Genomic DNA, 12,410 nt, shown 5'->3' on the forward strand with positions numbered 1-12,410 from the left:
CTTGCTGCTGACGGGCCTGCTGCTGTGTCTGGAGGTGCAGGGGCCTGAACGGAAGGGAAGGAGCTCCATACCAGGAAACTCTGCCCAGAGGCCACTTGTAACAATGGGCCTCTTAAAAACTACAGGTTCTTTGACGCTCATTCAACAACCAACCCAGTAATACTTCTCAGTGCTTAATCTGGAATAGGAACATCCCCCTTTACCCTTGTCTCAAAATGAGGCATGTGGGGTTCCCGTGATTTTCAGGTATGTACCCAGGCAGGCCCTTTGAGACTGACACACTGCCCCTCCCATCCTCTGCTTGGACTAACCAGGAACTTGGGTGTTATGTGAAGATCACACGTTCCCCTTGACCTTCACAGGGTCCAGCTAGATGCACGAGTGTCTCAGCTCTCTCCAGGGCTCACTGCCAGCGTGGCTAGAGCCTGAGCGCACACACCCCTACCCAGCTTCGCAGCCCGCTTTCTTCCCCAGTCGTAAGCAGAACCATAGGGACAAGAACCAAATTCATTCCCCCTCCAAAATGTCTGTCTCTGCCTACTGTCAGAGGCCTCCCTGTGGAGGGCTGTCTTTCTCACTGGGTGCTGGCCCAGCTGCTCTGGTGCACGTGTTGCCAGTCCTCTCCCGTACCCAAACTCCAAATTCAGCTGAATCACAGGGCTGGAACCTATTGGCATGAAGCTGAACCAGGCTCCTGTATGTATGTAGTATTCAATTCAATGACAGTGTGAAAGTCTGGCTGGGAAAGATTTCTTTCTCACGCCTAGCTTTCCTTTTACTTGGCCCCAACTAAATATTCTAACATCCTAAAATAGAAGTTCAGAAACAAAAAATTAAAGTTACCCCGAATTCCACTGACAAACACACAGGACTGAGCCGGGGCCGGTTAACATGGACAGGAGAATACGGGCGCTGCCGGTGCACCCTGCTGCACAGCGGGGCTCTGGCCACATGGCGCCGCGATGCTGCGGCCTCCCTAGAGCTGGAGCTGATTGCCCCACAGCCGCCCCGCCATCCGCATCCTCTGCAGATAGGCAGCTTCCCCTTTCCCTTCCGCGCTGGCAGCTGTTGCAGCTGTAGCAGGAAACTGGAGGGAGTGTTAACACAGCTGATAAAGGCTCAGGAAGCTAACACAGCCTTTGTGTTTAACAAAGGAAATAAGGTTTTTAAGAGAAAAACAAGCCTGCTGTGTGTGATGCACTCTGAACCTAGTCCTTCCCTTCCTCAAATGACCACTTGGCCTGCGGGAGGAAATCCTGGCCCCACTAAGCTCGTCTTAGCCTGCTTTCAGATCATTTTCTTTTGAAGTCTGTTCCTTGAGGACCCACAAAAAAGGGCTCACAAGCATTCCCGAATACATTACCAGGCTACCTGTACACACGCTGAGTACCAGCTCCCCAGCCAACAAGCTGTTAGGACCTGACAGCAGGACCTCATGTCCTAATCTTGGCATATTGTTTTGTTTCATCTAGGCCTGCCCCGTAGGATCTGGGTGTGCCTGGTGTCTTAACTCTAAAAGCCAGGTAACACCAGTCACCAGAGCACCGTGCTTCTGCGCCTTGTTATGAATTATGTAAATCCGAAGTGGAGCCAGTGAAATTCTTTCAGCTCTAGTCAGAAGTTAATATAGATCCTCCAGTGCAACAGCAGTCCCTGGAGTGTCACTGTCGTTAAAGAGCGCGGACATCCTGAAACTATTGCCATGTTACTATTTTGTATAAAATGCTACACCCTTCTATGATTCTTTAGAAAACATAAGTACATGTTGTGTTTTTGTCTTGGGGGTTTTTTTTGGCCTAATTGCCTTGAACCTCATTTGTTAGTGTTAAAGGATGTCCTCGGGAGGATCTCGAAGCAGCCCAGTGAGCTGGAGAGCCATGCAGATCGCCTCTATGACGCTATCTTGGCTTCTCTGGACATGCTGGCTGGCTGCACCCTCATCCCTGACAACACGCCAGTGGCACACAAGAGCACTGATGTGAAGGGGATGAGCCTGGTAAGTAGGCAGCCCATGAGAAGAAAATCTGTCCTTGGACCCCAGTGCCAGATTAGGGTACAGAGCTCCTGCTCTAACAGTTGGCTACTTCTTAGAAGCTTGTTGAACCAAGAGTTACTGGAACAAATGAAATGCTAGGAGAAGACACACTGAAAAAGAGAGATGCTACGATTGCCAGGAAGAAGGTTGGGGGTCTTCCTGTGGTGAGCTGGCTCGCTTCGGTGCTTTCCAGGACTTCCTTTCACGCTTGCTGCCTGCTTGAGGACTAGGGTGCCCTGTGCTCGCACTTCTGTGGCAGTCCCTCCACCTCCACCCCTTCAAGACAAGTGGCAAAACTCCTCTAATGGAAGCTTCTCCAGTTTGGGCCACTGTTAGGCTGCCTGTTCTGTAGGCTTTTCTTGTTCAGCTCCCTTGGTGCTCCATCTTCAAGCAACTCGACAGTACCAAGTGCCCACAGAGACTCAGTTACTGATGGGTCCCCACCCCTGCCTTCCCAGCAACGATCTCTGCAAACTCCCTTCCAGAAAGGGCTAGGGGGATATTTGGGGGTAACATGCCTTAGAGACTTAACAGTACAACTTTCTTTTGATCTTTGGGAAAGTCGAACAGGGAATGATTGGGAAGAGGAGCTAAGAGAGCAGAGGGCTGGTGCCCATTGGGGGGATCACCACTGCCCAACATTCTGTACGATTCCACAACTAGACCATACTTTCTCTGAAACTTCCTCTCCCACAACCAAAATGCGGTGCTTAATTCACAAACGTTCTCGGTGACAATTCACTGTAGCCAAGAGAATGTAAAGAATGAAATCAAGGTATGTCAAGAGGAGGAAGTCCCCATACTTGCCTCAAAGAAATCTGAGCAATAGTTGTTTCAGTTCTAAAATGAATACAGTGATTGTTGTTGTCATTTCTTCCTCTGCAGCATTCTGCCTGCAAAAAAAAGGTTTCTCTTTCTCTTTCAGGCATCTTCTCAAGCAGATATGTAATCTGTCGACTAAAACCTGGCTGGTGGGAAACTTTCAGGAAGCCCTTGTAGGACCAATTAACACTGAAATCAAGGGGGAAACTTAACCGTAATGTATTAGCTTTAAAATGCCTTTCTCTTCCCTGAAGTAAGGGCTGTTGAGTTACTACCGTTATTTAAAATGAATCCTTCCAAACTGAGGTTTTCCTTTTGGTGCTTCTCTACAAAAGCATATAGCTTTGCAGTTTCTGATAAAATAATGCTAATAAGACTTACAGGTCTTTCACACACCCACCCCCCCAAAATCCAGTTAAGAAGAACAGAGCTCCTAAAATAGTCTACCTGCTGAGATACTTTAAAGAAGGTTCACATGAGAGAGAAGGTACCAGAAACTTGGTATTCTAAGGCATACCAGAAGACCCAAGAGACTGAAAAACATGAATCATTGGCCAGGAACTTGGGTCTTTTTATAAAATTAAGCTTAGGTTTATAAATCCCTCTTGAAGATTTTAGAAGAGTCTTTAAATCTCCAAATTAACAGAGTTTTGAACAAATTATTTTTGGCTGTTAGGAACCTTTCAAGTTATCTTCAGGGTTTAGTAGGGCTCCCTCTGCCTGCCTAAGTAATACAGTAAAGGAAAATGCGTTAGGGACTAAGGGAACTGCCACTGAGCTTCCGTAGGACTATGGCCTGATTATCCACACCTTAAGGGTACCTCTAGGAGGACGCATTCGTCCATTCCTACTCTCCCTTGGAAGAGTAGTCCAAGATCAGGGAAGAGAAGGGCATGGATGGGGTCATGCAGCCTGGTTAACTCCAGAAACTAAGGCTGTCAGTAGTGAAGAAAAGAAAGGGAAATTCTTCATTGCTTGGGAGTGACATGTACCTTGATAGGAAAAAAAACATATAGCCTGTGGATCTTTTTAAAGCAAAATGTTTTTAGCTATTGCTGAGAACCACAGATTCTGCAAAAAAGCAAAAAAAGACCTTTAAAAAATCTCTTGTGCCATAAGTGAACATGGAAGGAGGAAAGCATGTGTTTCTAGTATTAGAGTGGGCTAATAAGGCTTCAGAAAAGGATTCTTCACACTTAAATATATGTGAGATAAGCACTGAGAGATCTTTTTTCAAACTCCTTCCAGATTCTCATTTGAGGAGGGTTCTTAAGAAAGGAAGATCTCATGTTTATAAAGAGAAATGAACAAGTCATCTTGAACCTAAAGAAGGTGACATTGGGAACAATTATTCTCATAAGCAGACTTCTGACATCCCCTCAGAATAAAACATTTAATACAAAATTACCGTCTTTAAAAGTTTAGGACTTTAGGGGTGCCTGGGTGGCACAGCGGTTGAGCATCTGCCTTTGGCTCAGGGCGTGATCCGGCGTTATGGGATCGAGCCCCACATCAGGCTCCTCTGCTATGAGCCTGCTTCTTCCTCTCCCACTCCCCCTGCTTGTGTTCCCTCTCTCGCTGGCCATCTCTATCTCTGTCAAATAAATAAATAAATAAAATCTATTAAAAAAAGTTTAGGACTTTAGTTATGGGGCCACATAATCATAATACCATCTCATTTACCTCCATATAAACTTGAAGTCCTATTATTAAATGTGACTTTTCTGCTTTAAAATCTGACTTTATCGTCACTGGGAAAAGCAGCTGTTAAATTCTAATATTTAAAGATTAACTACAAAAGTAAACTATATAAAATGCACTCTTTCAAGTGCTTACTGCTATGGTATGATGTACCAACGAGCAAGGGCATGATCAGAATTCAACTATGTATTTTGATTCTGCCATCTCCGTATTAATCGTGGTTCCATTGTGAGATTTAGAAAGGACAAAACAAAACACCTCCAGAGCAAGTAATTACATACTTAAAATATTCTTAAAAACCTACAAATGCTTTAAAAATGCCTAATGGCCTTGTTCTTAAATTGATCTATTTCACCTTCTCTTTGATATGGCTATAAATTGGTACATGCCTTTCTACTTTTACAGGATAGCCTTTCTACTGTTACAGGCGTTAAACCCATTTATTTGCTAGTATTTGATAGACCTGTTTCTATTCACAAAAAACCCGAAGACGGCAACCCTAGGGAAACAAACTTGGCCAGTGTTACAGCAAGTGAATGCTGAATATGCCATTCTGTTCCCATCCAGCCTAATAATTACCAGCTTCAATGGACAGGATTTTCAGAGTATTTTATTTCGGAGTACCTTGTTTCCCAAGAAGGTATTACTTTACTCAGAGATGATCTAAGATATTTTTGTTTATCTCCTTTGAAATAAGGTGAGACTGAGGGTACTCTGGACCTACCTGTGAATGCCACTGGGTTTTCAACACAACAGTTAATTCTATCTTTAGTAGTAGTGTAAGGAGTTCAAGACCACCCTTAAAACCAGCTGAAATGGTTTCAGCCTAGGAAGATGCTGCCAGCAACGTGTCCATGAGCACAACAGCCAGGTTACAGGCAGACAGCCTGGCGGGCCCCTGCACCATGGCTAGTGCACATTCACCTTAAGGACAGCAGTGGCTTACGTGGATATAACAGTAGTTATGATATCCCAAGTTCACCTGTAGTAAAATTTCCTAGTAGTCCCTGTAAATAAACAGAATCGAAGTCCACAGGGAAGTGGTAGTACTAAGACCTGGGTTCGAGTTGCAGCTCCATGGCTAGGCTCATCTGCAAATAGGAGACAGACAGTATCAAAACAGGGCTGTTTTGAGGCTTCAAAGGGAACATAAAGAAGGGATGATGTCAAATATGCTGCAATGACAACATGTATGCTAAAGGAAATTTCAGAAGTCAAAGAACAGGAAGTTCCTGCTCAGATCAGAGTGGCTATCATTCTACTAGGATTTCCCAGAGACTGCGACCACCCAGGCTCAGAACACTTCACTTACGTAAGCTAATTTATGGCAGCCACAGATATTAAAATATGACGTGGGAATTCCCCTTATTAAGTGAACAAATTAAAGCCCATAGTAGCTTGAAGTGTTCGTACTTGAAAATGGGGGTAGAAATGGGAATATATTTTATTTTTTTCAAAACTGCATTTATTGTCATATGCAAAAAAGCAAATAGGGAAGCATGCTGAAACATCCTGCAGTAAGCCTGAGTCTTGACTGCCATGGGGGAAAGAACACTAGATTTTCAAAACTAAGTAAGTGTGTAAATATGCTTACATCTTAAATTCATGTAATGTTCGTTCTTGTTAACTCACCAATAAGCTGCCCGTTGAACAACTTGCTGTATAAAACTGAAGTGCATGGCATCACGCTAGTATCTGTAGCATTCATCTACTTTAGAAAATAGTTTCTGAATTCTTTCCCTCTACATACTGTAGGCAAAAACCAAACCTTTGAAGCATCAAAAAAAAAAAATCTTCACGCAAATAACTCTTGGTAACTTGAGGGATTTTCAGTTGCCTTATGTGAGGATGAATAGATCCAACAAGCACATCTATAATACAAAGTAAACTATGATTTTATTGTGAAATTCTCATAGATGGAAAATTAAATTGAATATTCTGTCCATTTCATTTTACAATAATCTTACCCCTTATTTTTGTACCATGTATTTCAATTGCCTGTTTAGTGAAAATAAAGAAACCTATCATTTTTGGCTTGTTTTTAGTTTAAATTTTTTCACTGGATTAAAGATCCCACCATAAAACGTGCTGTCAACAGCCACATCCCAAGCGCCTAAGTAGAGAATGTTTTGGCTGCTGTTTCAACCCCAAGGAAATAATCTCTGACTTCTGTCACCTCAAAATGTCATCGTTAGCAAAAGATTTTTGTTTCCCACAATAAAAACAAACCTTAGGCTCTTTAAGGTCCTATTTAACAAAATTTTCACATGTGCAAAATTCCACTGAAATAAATACATTTTTCTCATTTATCATTCCCACCTAGCATTTGTGTTTTCAGTTAATTTTTAGGGATATAATTCCTAAAATTAGGGCAATCAACAGTAAATTTCCTGCTTTCTACTTTAATGCTTTAACTCTCCTCCAACCTAAATTATACAATGGTGGAGGATAAAATAGTTGACATGTGACTCAGAGCATGGAAGAAACAATATCACCACACGCATTAGTCTGATCACTTGCCAATTAGGAAAGGTGTGCTGCTTTCCACCTCTACCACAAAAGAATTAACAAAATGTTGATTGATGAAGCCATTTCAAATGGTTTTAGAGAAGGACCAGAGATAATAGACTAGATAGCATATCTAAACTTGTTTTCCGTACAACTTAGTCTCCCTGAACCACTAAGCTTGGTTAAATCCCTATGCAGCAGAGAAGCCTCCCTAGGTCATTTACTGGGTATATTATCTGGAAAGCATATTGGATGCTGCTCTAAGATAGGTCTACGGTGCCCTGGTTGCACACACAAATGGCTGTTTTGAGTATAATGCAAGGCTCTATTTCCCTTTAACCATAAAAATTAAAACAATACTTATCACCATACAGTTTGATATTACTTCCAATAAGTACAATATTTATTAAACATATCTTCAGTTGTTTTGTTACATAGTGTGCAACAAATTACAATATTCTGCAGCCACAAATTATATGCAGAGTATGAAGAAACTATTAATCAGATAGTGTAATCTTTCCGTTTATAACTCTACAAGGAAGAACTAGCAAATCAGATCTTACATATAACATCTCACTAAACTTTATGCATGGAAAGTGACAGACACTGGTTGTGCTGTTTGATACAAAATGGCTGAACTTCATCTTCAGAAGACTAAACCTGACATCTAAACATGCCAATATAAACATCAAAACAAAATATATTCTAACCAACCACGGGAAACAGTCTGGTATCAGGAAAGCAACAAGGATTACACACATTATTTTATAAACCAGCACACAAAGGTTTAAAACAGTTCTGAAAATGAAGTTAGCTGTCTTGAGTCAAGGGAATAAAAAAAAAGTCAGTATTGACCATTTACAATCTCTGACCTTTGTGGAGACGGTAAGAATCTGTTGTAGTGCAGCTACATACAGTACAATTCAGGCAATTTTGTTTTTTCACTTGGGTTCAGATTGCAAATTCATTGCTGTGAGAGAAGGACGGAGGCAAATTTTAGCAGCAACCTCCACCTGACTGCTTGACTGGAGTGCTCTGAATTTTCACATTGGATTTCTCTGCACCACCCGCTGTTGCTCCAGGACCCATTCGCTTTTTAATCTCAGCTGCCATCGTCATGAAAGACTGTTCTACATTCGTTGCGTTCTTAGCACTGGTTTCCAAAAATGGAATTCCAAGGGAATCAGCAAATTCCTAAGAGAACAGTAAGGCTTAATTAACACTGAAAATTTTTTCCCACTTAGTGCATTTCTATCATCTGAAATGGAGAGTGAGGACAGACTGAGTTTACCAAATCCAAACGGACACTGCACGGACTGTAAAGGCTGTAAGCTGGTTGGGGCTGTTGGGTGACTCCATACCCACACATCATCCAAACCGAACACCTTCACATTCAGTTTGAAAATCAAACTTGAAACGTACCTTTGCTGTTGTGTAGTCTACTACTTTCTTTGTGGTCAGATCACATTTGTTCCCTACCAACAACTTGTTGACGTTTTCACTGGCGTAACGGTCTATTTCTTGCAGCCACTGTTTAACATTATTGAAGGACTCCTAAGAAGACATTTTTAAGAATGATCATACAGTTCTGGACACAACTGCTCTAAAGAAGCAAGTAAAAACCAAAGGTCTTTCTTAGCCTAAGAAGAACCAGTGAGACAACTCTAGCTACAAAATAATAACTACAGTGCTGGGAAGGAAGTGAAGTGATGTATTAAAATGACTATCCATACCTACATGAAAAGAGATTAGAATTTGAAGGCTTAAGGGAAGGAAATACAGTTCATCATTAAACTACAGCTCAAATTAAAGATTTTATTTATTTAAAAGAGCGAGCACAAGCAGGGAGAGCAGCAGGGTGAGGGAAGAGACTCCCTGCTGAGCAGGGAGCCTGATGCAGGACTCAATCCCAGGACCCTAGGACCCCAGGACCATGACCTGAGCTGAAGACACAGGCTTAACTGACTGAGCCACCCACATGCCCCTGGAATATGCAATTTAAACACACCTCTAAAAACCTGGTTTTTGAAACCGGATAAAATGTTGGTTTATGAACAAAAGTGCCTACCTAAATGTTACAATACTAGAGATATCAAAAGATATTATTAAATTATTAAGATGCTTTTTTCCTTTTCCACACACATATTTAGGGAAGGAAATTTTCATACTTAAGGTCATTCTCATGGTAATGACCTGAGATTTTTAAAATTAGCATCATTTTTTCCTCCTGTCGACATCACTCACCCAATACTTCTAATGGCACTGACTACAGTCTATGATTCTAGTCATCTCCTCATTAGCTATGATTTCATAGTTGAGGTGAGATTTAACATTTGCCACAAGAAAAATAAATTCCAATATTCAGTTTATCTTTCGTTCTTTGATAGAAAAAAAAGGACCCTGAAATTTTCCTTCTGCTCAAAAGAACATTCATGGCCCCTGGACCACCATCTTCACACTCTCTCTATACGCCCCCTACATTCTTTCAACAGCTAATCTTAAGTAAGATTTTTTAGAGAAAGCGCGCTCACACGGGAGGAGGGACGGGGAGAGGACACAGACTCCCTGGTGAGCGTGGAGCCCCATTTGGGGGCTTGATCCCAGGATGCCAACATCACAACCTGAGCCTGAGCTGAAACCAAGAGTCGATCGCTCAACAGACTGAGCCATCCAGGTGCCCCCTCATTGTCCTCTTAAAAATCTTCCTACAGCTCATCCTATCTCTGAACCACATCCTCCATAGGCAGAGACCTCTAATCTCACTTTTGGGAACTAAGAGGTCTAATTACTAACAAATTCCTGCTAATACTTCCCACCAAGAACACAGTATACACACTAAACAATCCACAGCTCCCTAAGAACTCTTGCCAAAATGATCAAAAAGTCTGGCTGACAATAAATATAAGCAGAGTCTCTTGAAAGCAAATGTAAAACCAATTACTAAATTTCCTATTTACTAAAGGAAAATAATATAACATTTTGGTTGGCCAATTTATTAGATATCCAAATGATGGAGGGAAGAAAAATATCAATGTACCTGGTTTTAAAAAGAGTACTGCTTTAAATGTTTTTTAACGTGACTCATTTATATTTGGGAGGGGACAAAGTAGTCTGCCATACTGATGCCAAATATGCAAAGTCAAAGAATCTGATATTTACCAAATAGTAACTTCCTACTTCATCAGAGTAGCACAATTTCCTCCTGGAACTTACCTGATCTGTCACATCATACACAACTATGATGCCATGGGCTCCTCTGTAATAACTGGAGGTGATTGTTCGAAATCTTTCTTGGCCTGCTGTGTCCCACTGTTATAAAACAATCAAGAAACCCAAACAATTCCATTAAATACGAGTTGGAGGAAAGGGCAGGAAAAAGGAGAACAGTTTAAAATTTATATAGTTTTGGAGATTAAGAAGATTGGACATGGAAACACTAACCCTCAATGCTCACACTCCTAAATTGCATGATAAATGCCAAATTCCTGAAGATTCAGAGAAGGTACTGCCTATAAATTAGCTTGCTGTGATGCTCCCCATAAGCTCTTTGAGTCAGAAACTATATCATAATTTTTCATATTCCCTACAGCCCTTAGCATTGTGCAAGGCATTCAGCATGAATGCAGAAGAGACAGGCTGGCTTGACTAGGAAAGCTGCTGTACTTTGACAACTAAGACAGAATCACTTGCTAGCACAGGCACTGAAAGGACCTAATTCAGATAACTACTAGTCAAGATAGCACTTTAACCATCTCAGTAAGAGATACTATCTCAGTCCTAGGAAAAAAAATGTAAAGATGATTCTATATACTTTTATAAAACTCATTTTAAGAGCCATTTACCAGACTTCAACCATATAGGCTCTAGCAATGAAAACAAATGCTTATGTTGTTACATTAAAATTCTGGGTTTTTAAAAAAATATTGTTAAAAACATCAAGAGGCAAACTCAACTGTTAGATTTAAAAAGCCTTGGTTTTAAGGAGAATGAGAATTTTGTTTAAATTACTCCTAGTCAATGACTTCTTAAAAATATTTGCGTAATTAGAATAGCTACCTACCCCACTAAGAGAGACTGGTAAAGCATAACACTGATGGGGAAATAGCACAATAGTTACTTAATAGTTACCATTAAAAAAACAAAGCATGGACTCCATGCCTCAGACAGAGATTAAAGAGCAACAGCCTTTTTTTTTTTTTCTTTTTAAATTAAAGATTTTATTTTCGAGTGATCTCCACACCTAACGTAGGGCTCAAACTCACAATGCTAAGACCAAGAGTCCATGGACCTGGCCAGCCAACAATCCCAACAGCCTTTAAAGGGAGGAATTGTAAAGTTTTGGAATATATCCATCAACTTGACATTGATCCCCACTAACACCTGAAAGGGCAAAACTAATTCAGGAACACCCAGTGAAACCACTCCTTTTTTTTTTTTAAAGACCCAGCCCACAAAGGAGTGTTAAACACAAGTTGCAATTTGGGGGAAATCTGAATACAGACTGGATATTAAGAGAATATTATGGCATTAGTGTCAATTTTGTTAGATGTGAAAATGGTGGTTACACAGTAAAATAGAGCTGTACGCTAAAGTATTCTGGGAGTAAAATAATGTCTGTAATTTAGCATGCTGCAGGGAAAAAAAGAATGAAGCAAATAAGGTAAAATGTTAACAACTGTTAATCTAAAGCAAACAACCAACCAAGTCACTAAGCTTCATTACCCTTTAGCGCAGAGGACTATTCAGATCTACTGTATATAAGCGAGGAGCCTCAAAGTCTTTCAGGGTATCAGGGGAGAAGCAACCTGACTTCAGAACAGCAAACCTACATTCCTGGTTATTTAACACTAGGCAGAGTACCTAACAGTTTCCTCAACTATAGATCTAGGCATCACTCCCCTTATTGAACTGCTAAAGGGGTTTAAATGAACTCATGTTTGTAAAATGCCTACCCTGATTATAGAAGCTGCTCCATAAAATATCAGTTCCCTTCTCCACCCACCAACCCCTTTCACAAAGAAAAGGAAGAAACTGTTTCTGAATAAACGCTAACAAATAATTGTAGATGACTAAGCAAAGGCATCCAAAGAGTAAAATCTCTGATGTCTCCTTGCCGCTCTGAAAACTCCTGTGACTTTTCATCCTAACAGTACTTTCCTCTCTAACTGATCACCCTTTGTATCTAATTCTCACTACCCCTCGTAATCACAGGGTAACTGATTTTTCCATCTTCATCTCTCCCACTGAAATGGACTCTCTTCCTATGGGGGCTCTCTTTCCTTCATCTCTATAACGTATCTATCTTTGAATGGATTAATTATGAGAAAAGGGCATGAATCCTGAA

At 41.0% G+C, this 12,410-nt stretch overlaps 2 protein-coding genes across 8 annotated transcripts in view; one reads left to right on the forward strand and one right to left on the reverse strand.

Annotated features, from left to right (window-relative positions):
• The window catches only part of CEP68 (centrosomal protein 68), a 35,661-nt gene that overhangs the window by 20,016 nt on the left and 3,235 nt on the right, over positions 1-12,410 (forward strand). For 3 of the 7 annotated variants that reach the window (XM_019808378.2, XM_019808377.2, XM_019808382.2), the window contains one exon: positions 1,824-7,909. In XM_019808378.2, the coding sequence (XP_019663937.1) occupies positions 1,824-2,134 (311 nt within the window). In that variant the 3' untranslated portion in view covers positions 2,135-7,909. Of the gene's footprint in view, positions 1-1,823; positions 7,910-12,410 lie in introns of those variants that run through there. The other 4 variants (XM_034659229.1, XM_019808380.2, XM_019808381.2 and 1 more) reach the window with 4 other exon arrangements.
• Positions 6,436-12,410, reverse strand: part of RAB1A (RAB1A, member RAS oncogene family) — a 29,124-nt gene continuing 23,149 nt past the window's right edge. Inside the window, exons 4-6 of the mRNA XM_002927662.4 lie at positions 10,280-10,375; positions 8,489-8,620; positions 6,436-8,260 (exon numbers count right to left, since the gene is read on the reverse strand). Coding sequence (XP_002927708.1) covers positions 8,063-8,260; positions 8,489-8,620; positions 10,280-10,375 — 426 coding nt within the window. The 3' untranslated portion in view covers positions 6,436-8,062. The remainder of the gene's footprint in view (positions 8,261-8,488; positions 8,621-10,279; positions 10,376-12,410) is intronic.

This window comes from Ailuropoda melanoleuca, chromosome 4, assembly GCF_002007445.2.
Source record: "Ailuropoda melanoleuca isolate Jingjing chromosome 4, ASM200744v2, whole genome shotgun sequence".
Lineage (NCBI taxonomy): Eukaryota > Metazoa > Chordata > Mammalia > Carnivora > Ursidae > Ailuropoda > Ailuropoda melanoleuca.